At 35.1% G+C, this 22,273-nt stretch overlaps 1 protein-coding gene across 1 annotated transcript in view; it reads right to left on the reverse strand.

The window, feature by feature from the left end:
* SYDE2 (synapse defective Rho GTPase homolog 2) overlaps window positions 1–22,273 on the reverse strand; it is a 42,672-nt gene that overhangs the window by 15,144 nt on the left and 5,255 nt on the right. Inside the window, exons 2-4 of the mRNA XM_013962679.2 lie at window positions 14,437–15,132; window positions 7,975–9,077; window positions 3,728–3,854 (exon numbers count right to left, since the gene is read on the reverse strand). Coding sequence (XP_013818133.2) covers window positions 3,728–3,854; window positions 7,975–9,077; window positions 14,437–15,132 — 1,926 coding nt within the window. The remainder of the gene's footprint in view (window positions 1–3,727; window positions 3,855–7,974; window positions 9,078–14,436; window positions 15,133–22,273) is intronic.

The following is a 22,273-nucleotide window of genomic DNA, read 5'->3' on the forward strand; positions in this document are numbered from 1 at the left end:
GTTCTCATAAAACTCAATATGTCCTGGTAATTTGAGACTTGTCCTATAATGCAATTATATTAAATTAAAATCTAAAAGATCTCCAGAAAAGATAACTTTATAACTTAGTGAAAATATATGTCAAATATCATTATACTTTATGAATAATATACTAAACAACCATTAATATAAATGGAATTTTAAATGGATCCAGATTTTAAATGGATTCAAGATTACTTACTTCACTATAATTTGAAGGCAAATAAGGGAGAATTATTATAACAAACATTAAGCACTTAGAGTATGCTTAGCATATTATGTTCAATGAAGTAAAGGTTATTATTGCTTTTCTATTAGTAAATGCAGACAAACTTCACAGGAAAAATAAAAGATTTTATAAAATGATACAGAGAGGAAGTATTTATAGTACATTGTGAGATATAAGATATAATGACTCATAAATCTAGAAATTGACCATATGGTCTTAATTCAAAAACTTAGTGATAGACAGAGGCATCTTAAAACCATTTTGCCTTCTTAACACTTTGGGACATAAAAAACATAAGATAATAACTTTGTGGTGACAATCTTTAATGCTACAGAAGCTACTTAAAAAAAGACTTGGGGGACATTTATGATGAAGTTTATTTAATGAAACACAGTATATCTTTCATCATGTACTTGAAGCAGGCAATTATTGGTAAATAAAGAACTGGTTCCAGTTACATCTCAAGCTGCCCTGTATTAGTTGCTGCTGCTGCTGCTGCTGCTAAGTCGCTTCAGTCGTGTCCGACTCTCTGCGACCCCATAGATAGCAGCCCACCAGGTTCCTCTGTCCCTGGGATTCTCCAGGCAAGAACACTGTATTAGTTAGATACTATGAAATCATACGCCTCTTGCCTTCAGGCACAAGGACCAACTACACAGGAGGATTCTACTCATCCCTGTGATGCAATACAGGCATCACCACACTGGAAAAAAAAGGGCATTCTATCTCTAAAACTACATCTGTTTCTCAGAGACTGGTTTGAAGTACCTATATTTTATTAATTCTCAATCACAAAATTCACCATTCTCTCTAAAACTTTAATAATCACTAAATAATAAATACTATTGACTTTTCTATTATCGTCTCTTAAAACTATGAATAGATTTTACATCTTAAATTTTGCACCTGATTGAAAAAATTCTGGTTTGTCTGGAGTACTTCATTCTGTATTCCAGACAAACCAATCACTAAGAACACATTAAACTGTGAGTAAAGTCTATCATCCACTCCATTAATATCTTTTTTAGACCTATTGAACTGTTAATTATATTTCAAAGTTTACTTAGCAATGTGAGTTCACATGGAACAAACACATGAGGCAACACTATTACTGGCCAACTCCCCAAATTTTGAGCCATGATGAGCCCCTGTGTATAATTTATTGCAATTCCAATGGTATTTCTCAGACAAAACTTAAATCATTCCATTGGCTTTTTATCAAGAAAGAAAAGAGCTCTTGGTTCTTCTGAAAAACAACTTTACTGAAACGGAATACAAAGAATAAAGCCAAGAAATATCTAATTCATAAACTATGGAAACTCTCAACTTTAGAAAAGAACGCTTCTATAAATCTAACATTCATTGATCTACTGTCATATCTTCTGCATCTGCTGCAAATTTCTGACAATTCAAATCACATCACTTCATCTTCTTAAACTGTGCACATTTGACATAATTTTTATCTCTAAGCCAAGGCTTCAACTAAGACAAAACCTCTTTTTATTCAGAATGTAATTTCTGAGAACTGATATTTATAAAATTTCTCCTTAATAAATTCAAAAATGAGTCTTTTGCTGATTCTGTTAATTATATACTACTAAGGGGGAAAAATCTACCTTTTTGTAGAAATGACCCATTTTTTAGTAGAAATAATAAACCTTCCTTTAGAAAAATAAAAGTAACCATTATTTCTGCTTTGCTAAAACTTACAGGAAAAAAAGTGCTTTGGTTTGTCTTCTTTTAGAATTAAAATGCTTGGGATCAAACTTAGTTATCTAAGAATGTATATTAAATAATCTATGAAAATACAGTCATTCAGAGTTCAGAGATTGGGAAGCTCAAATATTTGGAAAGTCTCAATGCTAAAAGTTGGCTTTAAGGATTCCAATCATTAAAAATCTCTTTAATATGTGCAAGTTGAGCCCTCCTCAAATTCTCACCTAGACAACTGTGTGCAAAATAAGAAAGCAATTTAGAAGAGAAAAACAAATATTGTTAGAGCAAGGGAAAAATGGTAGTTGACAATAGGGAGAAGAGAAAGTCTATCAAAATACATAGACAATCTGGAAATACATACCAAAGCATCTGTAGGTGAAAGGATGTGATATCTGAGATTATGGTTCAAAATAGTCCAAGTGTGGGGAGAATCAAATGAGGGGTATAAATGAGACAGGTTTGGTCATTATGGAAGCCAGATGATGGACAAAGAAGGTTTATCATAGTATTCTATGCTTGAAAATTTTGCTAATAAAAAGTAAAACAACAACAAAAAACAAACATGGAATTATAAGCCAACAGTCCCCAAATATTGATTAGTTATCAAAAATCTCCTAAAGGCCTTTTTTTCTGTTCTCATCTCATATGATCTCTCCACAGAATGACACTGCATCACACCTTGCTGTGAAAACTCTATTGTTTCTTGTTTCCCAAAGTTTCTGACTCCTTTCCTCTCAATCCCTTTAGATGTTTCTTCTTTCTTTGCCTGCCTCCAAAGTTTTGAAATCCTCAAAGTTCTGGACTTTTGAAACTTTACAGACAAGTGGAAGGTGTTAACTGTAACTAGTGCCAACAACCATCAAATTGCCATTTTCATCACTCAGGGCTTTGGAAGCGTATTTGCAATGCTGTACATTGGACTGTATTCATCACCTGGGCAAATAACAGACCCCTCACATTCTACTACATCCTCTCCTTAGCTGCAGATAAGCACTTTCAACTTTGCTTGATGTATCCACTGAGATCTCCGACTGGTACCTCAAGTTCAATATATGTTTGAAAAGAAATCCAATTCATAATCTTTTTCTACATTTCTCCACCAAAAACAGTAGTTTTCTCTTTTTTCTGCTAATGGAATCCAATCAACCAGGTGTCAAAGTCATGTTTTTCTGGGCCCTCCCTGTCTTCATCTACTTTCAATTCTATTCCTTCCTGCTGTTGCTACTGCTGTAAGATGCCATCTGCTCTCATTACCTCTTTGCTGAGACTATTGCCAAGCCTTCCTAACTGGTTTTCTTTCCTCTTCTATCGTCTTATTTCAATCATTCGCACAGACTTGCCAGATAAGTATTCCTGAAGACTATCTCTGAAGATTTCATTCCTCTGCTCAAAAATCTTTGGATTCCCTCTTCCTAGTAAATAAATCTAAATTCTCTAACCAGACAGTCAATGCCCCTTATATTACCTATGCTCCAGTCAAACTGAACCTGATGGCACTTTATTTATCCCTCCATGAAGACAAGGTACCCTTTTCCTTCTGTTAGCTACTGGAGCCAATTTAATGTAGGCCTTACTTCCTTCCAAAGGTTGGCTGTTTGAGAACAGGGACCATATCTTGGTACCTCCCCATAGAAAAGAACACAGTAGTGTTTGTGAAAGAAGGAAAAAAAGACTTCAGAATAATTCCAAAACAGTATTTCAATTCTCTTTCCTGCAGAGGTAGTCTTTCAGAATGTGTACATAAAAATAACATCTATTTATTACCTGTTATTACATTTATATCTGGGTATTGGCTTTCACACAGACCAACAGCTTTGCTATCCCTCTCAAAAGCCTCTCGAAGTTCTTTCTTGACTGCTGCCGAGCCACATAATCGGTATAGGCCTACTACCTAGAAATAAAATTATCGCCACATTACGGTAAATTGGATAAAGAGAAAATATAAGAGCACAGTATGTATAAATCACATGACTTTGGCAATCTTATATATTCTGATGGCATTTAATTAAAAATATCTCAAACATAAGCTTCTGAAGTCTCACCACAGACTATACTGATTGTAGTTACATAGTTTAATATAAATTTTATATTCTTTCATTTAAATTCAAATGATATACCTGTAGTGCTAGCTATAATATCTTAAGCAAAGACACAATCCCTTCCCTTTAATTTTATACACTCAACCAATATCTCCATGGGTGTCCTTTTACATCTTTTGCTCCAGGTTGAAGTAATACAGCACAACAGCTAATCAAAGATTTTGGATTCATAAAGCCCCACACTATCACTCCTTGCTTGGTGAATTTGGGCAAGTTTTTTAATTTGTTTAATACTCAGTTTATTTTTAAAACCCAAAACCTCAGTTTATTTTTTTTAAGTATATATTTGAAAAAAGGTTCCAGGAAACTATTTCTGTAAAGTTACCTTTTAAAGTTTCTTGGGAAGAAATGAAAACAAATCTAGGATTTTTTAAACTTATCAAATGAATTGATTATAAAGCACTGAAGGAAATTCAGTGGAAATAATATATTAAAGGGGAAAATAAAACTTCTAGTTCAAAATGTATTTACGATGCAAAGACACCACTCAATCTCCCTTCAATCTACATTAAAAAGATGTTTTTTTAAACATTGTTAGTTCAATATAAATTCACTAAGAGGAAATCAACATGGTATCTTAAAGAGAAAACAGGCTGATTAAGCAACTGGGGCCTTTTAAAAGAAAAAATCTTCATGAAAATTGAGGAAAGTGGTCGTCATCTATACTTCTACATCAAAGACTATTTAGGAAGTTCAGTCACCTTGAATTGAAAGATTGGATAAAGATTACTTCAAGACAGAAATAAAGTGAAAACACACAACGCGATCCCTAAGGATCTGAACTAGAAATCATTTAAAAATATTAAAAATGATCTAGAGGAAGAAAGCAAATGAAATTTACAGGTTTACTTATGACACTAACCCCTTATGAATTATTAAATAACTGATAGACTACACTACAAAAGGTGAGTCTTAATATAGGAAAGTGTCAGTAATGGATCCACAGAAATGTTATCCAAAATATTTGAGATGACAAGCACTCAGAATTAACTTAAAGATAATAGACAATCTACAACTATTTCTAAGAGAAGGTAGTTCAAGGTGCTGCTGAATTTGAAAGGATCAGCAGGATATGGGAAACCAAGGAATGTACTAGGAATAAAATTCAAATGTCCTATTCTTCTCCACATTCACGGTATATTCACAGTGACAATAGCAGGTGTTAGTTACAATATCAAGAGAAAGAAAATCAGAATGGCAAATGATCCAGAAAATGAAACTAAAATATTAAACAGGATCAAAGGAAACACTACAACATTAGAAGAAACCAACTTGAGTAGAGCCCTTCTAGTGTAACAAACTTAAAGTGTCACAAAAATCTCATAAAGATGCATCCTCTTAAGCTTGAGAAAGATGCACGCAGAACAAATTAAAGAAAGTAATACTTCAATAATGAGTGATACTTTAAAGGAATGTGTTATCCCAAAAGCTGATATTACAAACATAGTTTTTAAAAGTGAATAAAAGAAGGAAGATATACTATACATACATCAGGGAGGAATATTTTAGGGTATATTCCTTAACTTCAGAGGCTGATTTCCTGAATCAAACACCTGAAGTACATGCTTGATGCCTCTAGTAAGGACAGAATCTAAACTGGACGGACCATGAGTATGATTTCTATACTAATCTTTTCCCACTCAAAGCAGGAGATGTATGATAGTAGCCTTCCAAGTATTTGGAAAAATATCACAAACTATTTTAGTATGACTATTGAAACCTAATTGTCATGGTTAAAAAAAAAAAAGGAATACTGACTAGAAAGGTAAACAAAATTTAAGCAGTATGCTGGTTTATAAAACACAGGCACATATCAGCCTCTTTCTGTATGTGTATTGGGGTGGAACAGGGAGAAGCAAAAGAGACAAAACAAGAAAAGGTGTTTAAAAAGAACTGTTTCAAACATACAACTGTAAATCTTACTTTTTATTTCACAGGAAATAATTTCTTATTAAAATAAATCTTTCTAAACTTTATAGAAATAAAAAGCATTCCTAAAAAATATTTTCTTGGCATTTAACATCACTTACAACAGTCTTATCTACTTGCTCTTTATGAAATATTTTCAGAAAATAGACTGTAAAAGTATAGTGCTACTTGAGTTACTTATGGGGCATCCCTGGTGGCTCAGCCGGTAAAGAATCTGCCTGCAATGCAGGAGACCGGGGTTCAATCCGTGAGTCAGAAAGGTCCCCGAGAGGAGGAAATAGCTACCCACTACAGTATTCTTGCCTGGAGAATTCCATGGACAGGCTACATTTCATGGGGTCGCAGAGTCAGACACTACTGAACAACTAACACACATTTTAATGTACAATTGTGAAAGACTTTAGCTTTATTTAAAGCCTGCCTAACTTCTGGCTTCTCTATATGCTCCCTGGGAAAAAATATGGAGGGAAAATAGACACCCTTAAGAAAAGAGTAACTGGAGCAAAAGCTGGATTCTAAAGGCCTCACTTCCACCCAGACAACACAAACTCAACTTGATAGAATCACATATCTGAAGGAGGTTTCAAAAATTCAAATGTCCTACCTCTCTGCTTCAGGAAGTTACTACATCTATTTTTATTAATATAAGCAGAAACGACTCACAGAGATTAAGTGACCTGCCCAACATCACACAACAATGGATGAGAAACCAGAATCTAAGTTTCCTGTATCTTTATACCAAACTCCATTAAGTCAGGAGGTTTCTATAGTCTCCATGTTAAATTCAAGGTAGGTTATTTAACATTTGCTTCTATATTCTTCTAAAGAAATCATATTTCAGATTTTATGGTATTCATCCTTGGTATTTTTGATCAATGTTATAAATTCTGATAGCACTAAAGCAAAACACTTTAGTAATGATTCTAAGGCTTATTTTGTTTTGTAAAAGATTAGTATAAATAATTACTTGTACCTCATATTAATATCCTCAGTGATACACTGCTTCTCATTGTCATTCTACAAGTATTAATGAAAATAAAGATAAGGTCTGGTGGCGGTGGTTTAGTCACTAATTTGTGTCCAACTCTTGCAACCCCGTGAACTATAGCCTGAGCCACCAGGAAAGCCCAAAAAATAGGGTCTACCAACTGGTTACATGAAAGTAAGTATCAGTCATGTCCGACTCTTTCTGACCGCATGGACTAAGGTTCACCAGGCTCCTTTGTCCGTGGAATTCTCCAGGCAAGAATAGTGAAGTGGGTTGCCATTTCCTTCTCCAGGGGAATTTCCCGACCCAGGGATCGAACCCAGGTCTCCTGTATTACAGGCAGACTCTTTACCGTCCGAGCCACCAGGGAAGCCCATCTTGTTACAAATAGCACCAGGTTTTTTCTTTGTTGTAATGAACTGTTTTTACCTTCTTTAAAAGGAAAAGAAAATGAGATGTGCTTTTATTAGTAGGACCTCTCCTTATCCACCATGCTATCCCAAAGGTAAGACATGGATAAGCTTACGCTTTCCAAAGCGTGGAACTAAGGTAGAACAGGAAATAAGGGCAGGGAGTTAATTTTAGGAGTGAAACAGGGTTATAAGATTCACTGTTGAACTCTCTATCAAAGGAAAGTCAAACCATGCAGAAACATTCCTTAAACGAATTAGTCAGTCCATGTTATTAGCTCTGGCTTTCCCTAGGAATGTCACTGTAAAATGCCATATCTTCATCTCAAAGTATCCATGCAACCCTGCATCAAACATAAAGAACCATCTAGCATGCTTCCAATCATTGACAACACAGGTTAAGGCATAAATTATATCCTAAACTATAATGTAATAAAAATAAAGAATAGGAATGAGAAAAAGTCTAAATTAGATTTTTTTAAACTTACCTTGAACTTCTTCTCCTAAGACTTACTATAAATAAATTGAATTAATTACTCAAATAGATAGATAAGGGGACAATAGAGAAACACAGTAAACTAATACCTGACAGCCTCTCTTTTCAATTTCCATAATACATTTCTGAATCAGGAGTGGTACCATCAAGCCTATATTTTCTTTCTCTACAACTTTTCGAATATCAACACCAAATATTACTGGCTCTCGATTTATATCTAGCCCATGAAGTGAATTCTCCCACTGTTCCAAAAGAGTCACTTTCACGTAAATAAGTCCTCTAGGTTCAAGTTTGACAGCCAGTTGATGTGTCTTTGTCACTCGGAATAAAGTGGGAAGAACAACAGTTCCATGACAACACACTCGGTTTTTCCTTGGAGTGGGTTCCCAACTAAACACTACTAATTTCAAATGCTGTGCATTTTCAATTTCTATGTTGAAAGTGTGATCCATGTCTAAAAACGTTGTTCGACATGTGAGCAAAGCTGTTCTGGCTTTGTTCACTGAATCTACCTGAATTGCACAAAAGACATCTTTTGAGTCTATCCGAGGTGGTTTTAAATCCTCAGCACCATAGAAGTGCACACTCATGAGCCCAGATATGTACTGTGAACACTTAGGTTGATCAGAAAAGCTGTAATGTCTAAAAGCATCAATGTCTATTTCATTCTTGCTGCCGCTATTTGGAATTATGTCTTTTCCTTTTGCAAATTTGTTTTCAGATCCATATTTGCTAGATTTGGCTATCAGTTCAGGTGAATCTCCATCACTGAGGTAACCACCTTTGCAGGAATACTTAGAACTCACGGAGGTTTTCTTCTGATAGCTGGGCTGAGAAGACACACTGGTATCAAGATGGTACCGACTTATCACATTCCTCTTAGCAGCTGTGGTTGTATTCCCAGAAGGTAGAATAACAGCATGATGAATCTCTTGACAGTTACATTTAGACAAAGAAGGAGTATTATCTGGACTGTTCGCATAATTCAAGGTTCCTTTAACACTCAGTTTTCGGCTAAGTTCTGGCAACTTTTTCATTTTCATGGAAAGTTTCCTCACAGTTCGTGGAGATTTTATTTTATCTGGGAAAGACCAATTCATTGAACTGCCTTTTTTCACTGGGCTAGGGCTTGGTGAAGACGGTTCCATAACTCCCAAATCAGTCTTGTTTGTAGCAGCTACACTCCCAGGACCTTGAAAAAAATAAATAAATAAGGTGATATGTTTCGATTTCTTTTTACTTTATAAGCCACAAATTTAACAAGCTCTCATATGGACAGAAATTCTTCCCTGTTTCATCTTAACGGTGAGGTTTAGTCGAAAGTTTAGCTGAATTCCCATTACCAAGTTTAAGCAGAATATCAAGATCTACAAAAGGCTTATGGTGGAAAGAAACATCTCCCTCTTCATCTGCTTTTCTATTCTGAAGGTTTGGAAGAAAGGTAATATAGGTTCCTTTTAAATCTGTCCCACGGCAATATACTTATAACTGTAAACAGTGGATATCAAAGAAAACTAGGAAAGTTTTCTATTTTAATGTGTTCACCAATTTTCACATTTCCTACTTTAATATATTTATTTAGAAATTTCACCTATTATGAGAATGATTGATAAAATGCATTTTCTTATAATTTTCAGTTTCTATAAAGAATAAAGTGTAAGACGCTTTCAATTTTTTCTCCACAAAAATTGCTTTATTTTTTTCTGAATGTCAAAGTTACTCAGGCTTACAATAAAAAGTTTTTCTAAAAATTTAAAAAGCACAAAAAAAATAACAGTCCATATCACCAAAAGATTAATCGTAAAACTGTACTACCAGGAGATTAATCATGGTAATATAGCAGTGAAAATTATATTAAAAGTAGCTCCAACTCTTTGCGACCCCATGGACTGTAGCTTACCAAGCTCCTCTGTCCATGGGATTTTCCAGGCAATAGTACTGGAGTGGATTGCCATTTCCTTCTCCAGAGGATCTTCCTGACCCAGGGATCGAACCTGGGTCTCCAGCATTGTAGACAGATGCTTTACCGTCTGAGCCACCAGGGAAGTCTATTATTATTTTTAAATTATAATATTTACTATTAAAAATAATACCAGTCAACTTTTACTGAGCTAGACAAAGTATGAAAACTTAATTTAATAATTAATATGCACGGAACCTCATTTAACTCTCATAATAACCTTACGAGTTAAGAGACCATTCTCCAGATGAGGAAACTGATGCATGAGCTGTCTAATTTGTCTAAAATCACTTCTGATAAGTGGAAGAATAAGGACTCATATCTGAAAACAGGCTTTCAGAATCTGTGCCCTAAAATACTATACTTGCAGTTTCTCCATCTTTTTAAACATTTTTCTGTCCATACATATACATCAAATTGACTTTCAAAGACCTTTTTTCAACTATTATTAAGAAGTTAAAGCATTCCACTTAACCTTAAACTTTTAATTCTCAGTTTAAAAAAAAAAAAAAGGATGTGTAAAGGCTAATCAATTTCATTGAAAGTCTGAATATTTCCTAGTAAGTTTTCAAATTAATAAAGCAAATTGAAAGTAGCTTCTAAAAATGTAATATATAAATTTAAACTGTGCTTTTAAAGAAAAACATAGTATTATCGCAATTATTTAAAATTTAAATTAATTTTTCATACTTTATCTAATTATTCCTTATAAGGATCCTTAATGACCCTAGTACCAGAGGCTACTCTATGTAGTACATTTGACAATTAAAATGAGAACAGTGTTTACTCATTTCAAAAAATCAATAGATTAAATGACCTTTCTTCAAAATATTAAAATAGTCTAAATAGTCCTCTCTCCATCCTTCTCTATGTGTCCCATTGACAAAATAGTTTCTTTATAGAGAAAGGACTATTTTAAGTATGCCTGTTGGGCTTCTCTGGTACGTAACTAATAAGAAATGGAGTGTTTAATAAACTAGACAAAGCATTCTCTTATACTGTAAACTGTAGTACAATTCTACTGGTTTACTGGTCTAAAATATTCTACAGTAATCAGAGTCTTGCTGTAGCATACAATCTATCTATTTTGTCATGGCCTAAAGAAGCTACCCAGTTTATAAAATTGTTCTAGGTTTTATTAAATAAAGAATAAATCTAATATAAAGACTTTTTTTTAAACACATTTCTACTGCAGGCAAGACTGAATTTATTGAAACAAAAAAGCTCTGTTTTTATAAAATCCAAGAGCTGAAATATGACAAACCAAGTTCAACATTCACTTAAAATTAAACCACAATTATACTAATCAAATCACAGATTAGCTATAGCTTATAAAGAAAGAAAAGAAAAGTGAAGTCGCTCAGTCATGTCCACCTCTTTGCCACCCCATGGACAGTAGCCTGCACCAGGCTCCTCCATTCATGGGACTTTCTAGGGAAAGAAAAAAAGGAAAAATCTTTCAATATAAATTTATGAACCAGACTAGGATCAACTGAAACTGGCACATTCCCTTCAGCACCTAGAACAGTAAATGGCACATAGCAGGAACTAAATGTTTATTGAATAATTGAATTAACCAATTGTTAGTTGCCTGTAAACTATAAACTTTTTAGGAAATACAATATAGAAATTACCTATAATAGTTACCAGCTGTAAAGACCAAGTAAAGATACTATTAATAGTAGTCAGTCTTAATGAAGCAAAACAGATCATGATAAAGATCACCACAGTAGTAGTGGAAACATTCTATTAACATCTAACAGTAAGGAACCAGTCAAATAGGGCACATCAACCCAATTAAATACTATAAAAATTGGGGAACAATAACATTAATCGACATGTAAGAATGGGGCTTCCCTCATAGCTCAGTCGGTAAAGAATCTGCCTGCAATGCAGGAGAGCCACGTATGATTCCTGGGTCAGGAAGATCCCGTGGAAAAGGAAATGGCAACCCACTCCAGTATTCTTGCCTAGAGAATCCCATGGACAGAGAAGCCTGGCAGGCTACAGTACATGGGGTCGCAAGAGTCGGACTCGACTTAGCGACTAAACCACCACCACATGTAAGAATACAAAGTATAGATAATAAGTGAAATCAGCAAAACCCAAAAACAGTCCTCTATAACAGCAACTAGATAAAAGGTACATATATATCCAAAAGTTAACAGGCAAAAAACAGTCATAATTGTGTCAGCATGATCATAAAACTGTCATTCATATTAAAAATACTTGAGCTTTCCTATTTCTTAATCAAAACATTATTTTGAAATTTAACCATTCTCTCTGCCTATTTCCCAACAGATTTTTGCCAGTGTCGCTAAAGAAAACATTATCACTTTAGGTAAATAACCTTTCTGATCATATTAAAACAAAAAAAAAAAGACTGTATAAATAAATTGTCTAAATATCTCCTCTGGTCAACATAGGAATGTACTTGTTATAACAATAAGCTTAGGAGAAGAATAACAGTAAGAAAGGAGATATAATTCACATCCTTCTGTACTTTCAAATTTGGGTGGTTGTTTTTGTTTTTTCGGTAATGTCTGTCCTCTTAACAGATTCACAATTTGCGACAAACATAAAATAATAAAGTTTAAAGACAGTAACTTAAAGTGTATCTCACTTGACATACACTGACTTTCTAACACTGCTCTTATACTTAATGCCCTCTTGCCTTTTCTGCACCATTCCACACCCATCACTATCTGTCTGTCCTTCTCCTGCAAGCTTTCCTCATCACTCCACCTGGATCTCAACCTGTGTTCAAAGTTATTATTTTATATACCATTTATTACTCTTCACATCCACATTACAAAAGAAACACACAGTCACTGTGGAAAATCAGTTTACACTTAGATATGCACACACACAAAAAATTTTAATCCCAACACTGGGGGTTGGGGGTGGGGGAGTCAGGTATTAACATTTCCAATATAGCTTTTTATTCTTTCAAAATTAACATCATATACTTCACACTGTTTTTTAACTTTTTTTTTCGTATCAATGTAACATTTACTCCTTCTCCTCACATCCCTGAGAAAAGGATCCAAATGCAAGTAGTTTATTTGTAAAGTAAAAAAATATCAGCAAGAAAGTGAGAAAATTCAGGAGAAAATTCAAGGTGAATTATCAAGCCTGCTACCACTAAGGGTAACTAGAGCTTAATTTCATGAGAAAACTGGGAAAAAAATGTAGAATTATCCCAACAAGGGTGGAGAGAGCTGGTGCAGGCCTACACCAACTCCTGTCAATCAGGAGTTGAAGGGCACTCTCAGGCTGACCTGCAGGAGACTCCCTAACACTTCGGAAGGAGTCCTCCAAGTAGAGATGCAGATAATGATGTTTGGAAGTAGGCTGCCACCATTTAAATAAATAACAACACCCAATGTATATGGACAAGTACTAACAACACCTGCTACACTCCACATAGTTGAATATTCTGTTATAATTTGAAATTTTCTAAATTAAAATGCCTTGATATAAAATAGAACTGCTTTCTTTTTTTTTTTTTTTAGAACTGCTTTCTAAACAACACTTTATAATTGCAACTAAAAGTGCTTAGGGTTTCCCTTATAGCTCAGTTGGTAAAGAATCCGCCTGCAATGCAGGAGACCCTGGTATGATCCCTGGATTGGGAAGATCCACTGGAGAAGGGATAGGCTACCCACTATTCTTGGGCTTCCCTTGTGGCTCAGCTGGTAAAGAATCTGCCTGCAATGTGAGAGATCTGGGTTCAGTCCCTGGGTTGGGAATATCCCCTGGTGAAGGGACAGGCTACCCACTCCAGGATTCTGCCCTGGGTCTCAAAGAGTCAGACATGACTGAGAGAATTTCACTTCAGTTCAAAAGTGCTTATGCTCTGTTTTCTGGGTACTACATCTGGGACTAAATTTAAAAAGAAGCACAACAGAAATCAAAGAAGAATAAAACCACTAGGTTGAACTATATGAAATATCAGGTTTTTTTCAGGTCAAAAGCTGTTAAATATTGGCAATTTCATATGGTTCAACCTAATATATATTCAGTTACTTCCTTTCTGGGTTCCGTATCTGTTGTAGCACCTATTTGCAAAATATTTACTTTCACCTCTGGTCTCTTTCTCTTCTTCTTTTCCTTTGTTTCTGAGGAAATGTAGGCACAAAAGTGAAAACTAATGACTACTAGTATACTGAACACAGAATTTTTCACCTGTGGCCAGGCTAGGTGTGAATGAATGAATACATGAAGGAAGCAAAACAAGACATACACAAAGAATACATCTTTTCCAGTCCCCATGACTCCATTCTTTCAACTAAGGGAAAGGTGATTACGGCCTCGATGGACAGACATTATTAAACCACACCATACACACTAAAAGTTGGTGTAGGATTCCAGCTCCTTCACCACTTACAAAACCAAGTCTGTAATAGGAATAATTAAACCAGCATGTAGATAAAAGTGTTTATAAATCTTTTTGAGTTTTAGTTTCATGAAAATACACTCGCATTGTAAGGAAAGGTTCAAGGCTACAATAAACATCTATACTTTGTTTTAGATACTGCCAAAGAATTGAAAATGAAAGAAGAAATGGCAGATATACGATCATCTTTACCTGAAAAAGGAGATTTCAACATGGGACTGTCCTCTATAATTATACGTTCTTGCATCTTGTATCTATGCCTTTGCTTGTACTGCTGCACAAACTCTGTGGGACAGATGGAATCTGCAGGATTTATCTCATTTGACTGTGCGGTCTGAACATCGCCGGTGTGTTCAGAAGAGCAGAGCAAGTCTTCAGTGCACTGCTCTGCTTTCATTAGGTTACTGCCAGATAATACTCTCAAACTGACATCAGGAAACTTCAGAACAGTAGAGTCTGTCTCACCAAAACTCAAGGCATTTGAAATACCAAAGTCATCATCCTCAGGAATGGGGTTGTACCATATTTCTCCTTCATCATCTGCATCATTTTCCTCGTTAAAGTCTAATGAACAGTTTCTTGATAATGAAGAATTTGTAGCATTACACACCATATACGTACAATATTCTTCAGATGATTTGAGAAAAGGTTGTGACAGCTGCTGTTTAGGTAGAGAAATAGGTGAAACAGATAAATGACTTATATCTTTGCATTTCCTATTTTCTTCTTCCAAATTAAAAGATCTCAGAGTACTTTGATATAGCCAATTGCGTTTCTTTGACACAGTGATGCTGTTAAGTGGCTTATGACCCCTGAAGCCAATATTATCCTTCAGATCCTTAAGTTCGTTTCTCTTCATCGAAGACTCACAGACATTTTCAAATAAATCTGTTTCAAAGAAAAAAAGAAGGTAGAATATAACACCTCACATACCAAGACAGACATGTCACTTTAGACCAGTTATTAAAATACTATTTTTAAAAAGATAAAAAGAAAAAAAAGTGTAATATTAATCACATTCAGAGACTAAACTTAAATAAGAAAAACTTTGGATTTTCCACCTAAATATGATTTCCATTATTTAGTTATCAGGTATCGTAAGAATTCTTAAGAAAAACGATAAACAAACTTTGAAACCACCTTTATAAATATCATAGGGCTAAAACAGCTTTATCCTAAGCAAAACATATTTTATAAAAAGCTTGTATAGAATGCTTGGTACACAGCATGCCTTTAATATGAGTAACTTTCAACTCACTACTATAAGAACTTTAGAAACTACAAAGTAATATTATTACCTTTTCACAGAAAATTAATAAAATCTTTAAAAAATAAATCTAAAGATTGACTAAATCTTTCAAAATAAATGTATCTCATTTATTACTAAGTATCTTACTGATTATTGAAATTTCAAAATAACATTTGTTTTCTAACCACATAATGCAGTAGCAACTCATACAGAGTTTAAGTTCTAAATATCTAGAGCAAAAATAAAAATTAAAAATCCCTAGAAGGCCCTTGATTAGGACTAAGTATCCTGTCTCACAATAAACACAACACAGCTATATTACTGATAGGCACAAGCTTAAGTAGCAAGAATACAAGAATGAACAAAATGGTCCCTGCCCTTAAGGAATTCATAGCCCAATGTAGAATACTTAGATACGTGCATGTATTAATATAATGGATAAGACTCTAAAAATGTATAACATTAATTACATATAAAGGGGAAAATTTCTACACTTCCAAAAAGCCACATAAAGCCGGCTTCACTGATAGTCAATAAATTAAATATATATTGTCCATAGTGGAAAGAGTGTCAGACTTTATTTTTGGGGGCTCCAAAATCACTGCAGATAGTGACTGTAGCCATGAAATTAAAAGACGCTTACTCCTTGGAAGAAAAGTTATGACCAACCTGGATAGTATATTCAAAAGCAGAGATATTACTTTGCCGACTAAGGTCCATGTAGTCAAGGCTATGGTTTTTCCTGTGGTCATGTATGAATGTGAGAGTTGGACTGTGAAGAAGGCTGAGCGCCAAAGAATTGATGCTTTTGAACTGTGGTGTTGGAAGAGACTCTAGAGAGTCCCTTGGACTGCAAGGAGATCCAACCAGTCTATTCTGAAGGAGATCAGCCCTGGGATTTCTTTGGAAGGAATGATGCTAAAGCTGAAACTCTAGTACTTTGGCCACCTCATGTGAAGAGTTGATTCATTGGAAAAGACTCTGATGCTGGGAGGGATTGGGGGCAGGAGGAGAAGGGGACGACAGAGGATGAGATGGCTGTGTATCACCGACTCGATGGACGTGAGTCTGAGAGAACTCTGGGAGTTGGTGATGGACAGGGAGGCCTGGTGTGCTGCGATTCATGGGGTCGCAAAGAGTCGAACACAACTGAGTGACTGAACTGAACTGAACTGAACTGAACTGATGCTAATTTACTATGCATAAATAATTAAAACAAAACCATATTTCTAATTTTAAGATCATGCCAGGTTTGTAAACTATGGTCTGTGCTACTTTGAGTGCGTAGACGGTTGATTCATTTTAGTATTACAGCAAGTAAAATATAGTAGTCTAGTAACAGAGAGTGATAAAAACATATTAAACTTTGAGGAACTTAACAACCACCAAAAAATTTGGTTCATGTATAATAAAGGTTTTCAGTAACCTCCCTTCTACTGAAAAAAATCATTTGAAAATGTAAATTTGCCCTTTTTATAACCCTAAATGTTACCTAATCAAGCAGATTAATTTAAAAACAAAACAAAGCCTTAAACACAAACTGGGCTTCAAGTTCAATTAGTTCCAGAGGCAAGAATAGAGGAACAGACTTAGAAGGGAAGAAATCTCCCATGAATGCCTACTAGGTCAGATATTTATTTACTCAATAAATATTTACTGAGTGCCTATTTATGTGGCAGGAACAAGAGATAAAGCAATAAGAAAGCCCTTAACCCACCACAGTAATCCTGAGACAGGTTGAATTTGTTCCATAAGCTTCAAACATATGAGGAATATGGTCAAGGTGCTAGCCCTAGGATTCAAACTTAAGTCTGTCTTTAACTTATATGCAGAGTACTTCATGAGAAACGCTGGGCTGGAAGAAACACAAGCTGGAATCAAGATTGCTGGGAGAAATATCAATAACCTCAGATATGCAGATGACACCACCCTTATGGCAGAAAGTGCAGAGGAACTAAAAGGCCTCTTGATGAAAGTAAAAGAGGAGAGTGAAAAAGTTGGCTTAAAGCTTAACATTCAGAAAACAAAGATCATGGCATCCGGTCCCATCACTCCATGGGAAATAGATGGGGCAACAGTGGAAACAGTGGCTGACTTTATTTTGGGGGGCTCCAAAATCACAGCAGGTGGTGATTGCAGCCATGAAATTAAAAGACGCTTACTCTGTGGAAGGAAAGGTATGACCAACCTAGACAGTATATTGAAAAGCAGAGATATTACTTTGCCAACAAACCATGCTCTCACCTGTCTCCCCTACAGCATGCCAGCTACTAAAAGTAGGGAAGTAGGTGACCCTCTCTGAACATGATGATAGTATCAACCCAATTAACCTTACAGGGTGGCTCCTAGGACTAAGTAAGGTAATGTTTAAAATACTTTGAAACTATATAGTACTACTCAGAAAAGTCAAGTAACTTGCCTGAGATCACCTATTGGTAAATGAAAGAGGCAGCACTCAAACCGATGACAAAGTCTACATGAGTACACCTGGACTGCTACCAAAGGATACCCACCTCCACTCTCTCAGAATCTAATATGCAAACATTTAATAGATATTCAATAAATATCTTGAATTAATTTAATTTACTTTAATCAATGAAACCTGAAGATTCAAGAGTTTGGTTCTGTCTCCTTTACACTTAAAATTAACAACAGTTCTGGACCTGTATCCAGAAAAGACGAAAACTCTAATTCAAAAAGAAACATGCAGCTTCATTTTCATAGCAGCACTATTTACAATAGCCAAGATATGGAAGCAATCTAAGTGTCCATTGACAGACGAATGGATAGGGAAGATGTAGTGCATACATATGCAATAGAATATTACTTAGCCATAAAAAGAGTGAAATAATGCCACTTGTGGCAACATGGATGGACCTTTAGATTATCATACTAAGTGAAATAAGTCTAACAAATATAATATGCTACCACTTATATGTGGAATCTAAAAAAATGATACAGGGACTTCCCTGGTGGTCGAGTGGTTAAGAATCTGCATGCCAACGCAGGGGACATGGTTTCAATCCCTGGTCCAGGAAGATCCCACATGTCCTGGAGCAACTAAGTCCATATGTAGGCTTATGAAGAGAAGCCCACACTCACTGCAACTCGAGAAAGCCCACCTGCAACAACGAAGACCCAGCACAGCCAAAAATAAAAAAATTTTTAAATTAAAAACAATTTTTAAATGATACAAGTGAACTTTTATTTCTAAAACAGAAACAGACTCACAGACACAAACTTATGATTACCAAAGGGGAAGGAGAGATGGGATAGATTAGGAGTTTGCAATTCTGGCTGGAGAGTGATCTGCAATTGATCTGAAGTTGAGAAAGATAGCTTTAAGAAACACTGGGAATTGAACTAGAGGGCACCACTATAGAAGCACTTCTTTATTCTACTCATCTTTTCCTCTGTGCCTTTTTCGTCTTTTCCTCTCTTATGCCTCCTCCTTACTTTCAGAGAACTAAAAACAGTCTCAAAGTTCCCTTCTCAACTTTTTTATCCCCAAAGCTAGCATACAGCATTTTTCTTAAGAGTTTTTATTGCTTCTAAAGTGGTGTCCTCTAGTTCAATTCCCAGTGTTCCTTAAGGCTGTCTTTCTCAACTTCAGATCACTATCCAGCCAGAATCTTAATGACTTTGGACAGGCAATATTTTCACAAAGCTTGCTTGCCTTTCTCTTGGTAACAGCTAAGTGCCAGGTATGGTACCAAACGGATTATCTTTTTTCATCTTCACAGCAACCTGAAGACTGGGGCTATGCATGGTTGAGTAACTTGTCCAAAGTCATAAGCCTGGTAAGTGGTAGATTTGATTAGAAACCCAAAATCTCTATTTTACTAGCCATTACATTATATGGCCTCCTCTCTTGCTGATTCTAAAATCTTTTACTTTTATTGGTGCAAGGTAAGACCAACACAGAGAGAGCTGCTTATACTTGTCATAGATAAGTAGTAAGTATAAGTTCATGCTTACGAAACTGAAGCAGAAGGACTTCCCTGGTGGTCCAGTGGTTAAGAATCCACCTGCCAATGCAGGGGACATGGGTTCGATCCCTGGTCTGGGAAGATCCCACATGCCGGAGCAACTAAGACCATGGGCCATAACTACTGAGCCCTCATGCTGCAACTACTGAAGCGTGTGAGCCTAGAGTCCATGCTCCACAACAAGAGAAGCCACCACAATGAAAAGGCTGCTCACCACAAGTACAACAGCAAAGACCCAGCACAGCCAAAAAACAAACAAAAAAAACTGAAGCAGAAAGAGCTCAAGCACTTTGCTCTAATAAAGGGGTTAGTATAAGTATCAAGTGCCAGAATAAAGTAGAATGCTTTTTCAAAACATTTAACAAAATATCAAGATAGGTGATTGGAGGTACTGAGAATTATAGAGCCTTACTATTCTAAAAATGTATACCAAATAACATCTATACTGGCAGTTTGTTAAAATATAGAACCTCAAAGTCCCACCCTCATACATATTAAACCTTCATTTTAACAACCAATAGAGATTCTCAAAACATTAAGGACCATTTAGAAATGTAGGACTTTCAAAAAGCAACACAACACTGTTTTCTGCTGAACTTGTCATTCTCAGTGTTTTCCTGCCACCAGCAACTCTGATGTTTTATGGCACTCTTCCCAAAACAAAAAAACAGAAACTAAAACATGGACCTGCTTGCTTCTGGGGCCACAACGACAGAATTTCTAACAGAAGGATTTAGATGTAGAAGACAGACAAAAATTACTTGCCTACATAGTTTTACTAGCCTTGAAAGGGCTAATGCATGAAAGAATTTATTGGAAAAATCCATAAAGAAAATATAATTCATAAAGTTATAAAAATGGAGCTACATATATTTCAGAAAACAGAATTAGTAGGAATCTGCATTGTCAACTTCAATTTAAGATATAATGCACAAGATCATACCAGCTATTTAATACTACCTGTTACCTCCCCTAATTTTTCTTCTTTCACAGATCACGGAACAAGAAGAGTAGAGTCAAAGTAGGCTAATTGTTTTTTAAAGCAGTAAGGCCAAGCTAGCTCAACTTGGTGCTCAACTTGGAAAATAAACTTTTCCATTTATTTCTGAGTACTATCTGCTAATTAAATTTATAAAGACTTATAATGAAGTATAGTCAGTAAATAAATTTAAATTCCCTTTTACGGCTTGCAGAAACTTAACAGTATTTACTATGGAATGACTTCAGATTTCTCAATTAATCATCTCAACTAGTAACAAACTGGCCAATCTGTGAACACTACATTCTGCATCAAATCACTGGCAGCATTATAATATCAAAAATTTTAATGATTCTTAATAGGAGCCAGAAATCAAAACAGAAAACCACTTTGGCTTCCATTTGTCATATGGTCTCAAAAACTTCCAAAACACCTATGTAGACTAGGTATCTCTATCCCCCAATATAGTTGTTTCATGTTATAAATTCTGACTATAACTGTATTTTGAAAATCACAAATCATATTGTAGAGCAAAATGTGATAGAAACCTTTAGGCTATTTAACATCTTTATACAGTCAAGAATGTACTGCTTCATCAGGACTGCCTGGTTAATTTTTTAGAAAACATGATTAAAAACAGAATCCAAGTAACCAATTTGAACTAATTAAAGGTAAAAGTGTAAAGTGGATATAGCAATTGATTCTATTCTAGGAGTCCCTCAACTCTTTTGCTACTGTGAGGAAGTTACTTATTTCCCATCTCCTCAATCCAAGCAATTTAAGAGAATTAAATAGATCAAACCTCTAAGGAAATTTAGAGTCCCTTTGCTTATGTGTGTGCTCAGTCACTCAGTCATCCGACTCTGAGATCCCATGAAATTCTCCAGGCAAGAATACAGAAGTGGGTGTCATTTCCTCCTCCAGGGGATCTTCCCGACCCAGGGATGTAATCCAGGTTTCTTGAACTGCAGGCAGATTTCTTATCACTGAGACATCGGGGAAGCCCATAAAGTTACTTTGACCTTATATAAATAGGGATTTTGGAGTTATAAAGACTTGAGTTTGAATCCACATAATAGTTTGGACCTATATACTAGTATACATAAACCATATACTAGTTTAAGTGACCTTGGGCAAAGTACTTAACCTCTTATTTTCTTTTGCTGTTGCTCTTCAATAATAGCTGTCATACCTTCACGTTGGGGCGGAGGGTGGTGGTGAGGGGATGGGGGTGTAATGAAGATTATACGCAGATCCTTTAAAGTATCCAGAATGTTTTTAGAAAATTGAACTAACTATCATAAAAAGTAATTTTTTTAAAAAGACTAAATTCTTCAAATCTATATTAGATATATAAACATTGCATATAGTGTTTTTAATCTTTCCTAAAAGATAAACTAATGATTTGAAAGGAAACATCTGAGTAACTTTTTAAAACCAGAGGTTACCTAAACTTTTGTTTAGATTTCTTATGAAATATCTAATTTATACACAGTAAATATCTAATTTATACATAGAATCACATAGTAATTCTAATGTCATTTATTTTAAAATTAATTTCATTTACTTAGTTTCTCAATGAAAAAAGTCAATGAATTCATTCTTAAAAGTTACTTCATTTATTATTTTTAAAAAACTTGAATTTTTCCACAACAGCTGAGAATATTAAAAGCCATCAGATAGTAATGTTTAACCTTTGCAACAAAAGGGTAATACATATTTTACTTAAGTTTTATACAGATTTTTGTTATTGCTAAAAGTTAACTGTCTTACAAAGAGTTAACTGTACCAAAATCAGTGGAGGTAAAGGTA

The sequence above is a fragment of the Capra hircus genome, chromosome 3 (genome assembly GCF_001704415.2).
Source record: "Capra hircus breed San Clemente chromosome 3, ASM170441v1, whole genome shotgun sequence".
NCBI lineage: Eukaryota > Metazoa > Chordata > Mammalia > Artiodactyla > Bovidae > Capra > Capra hircus.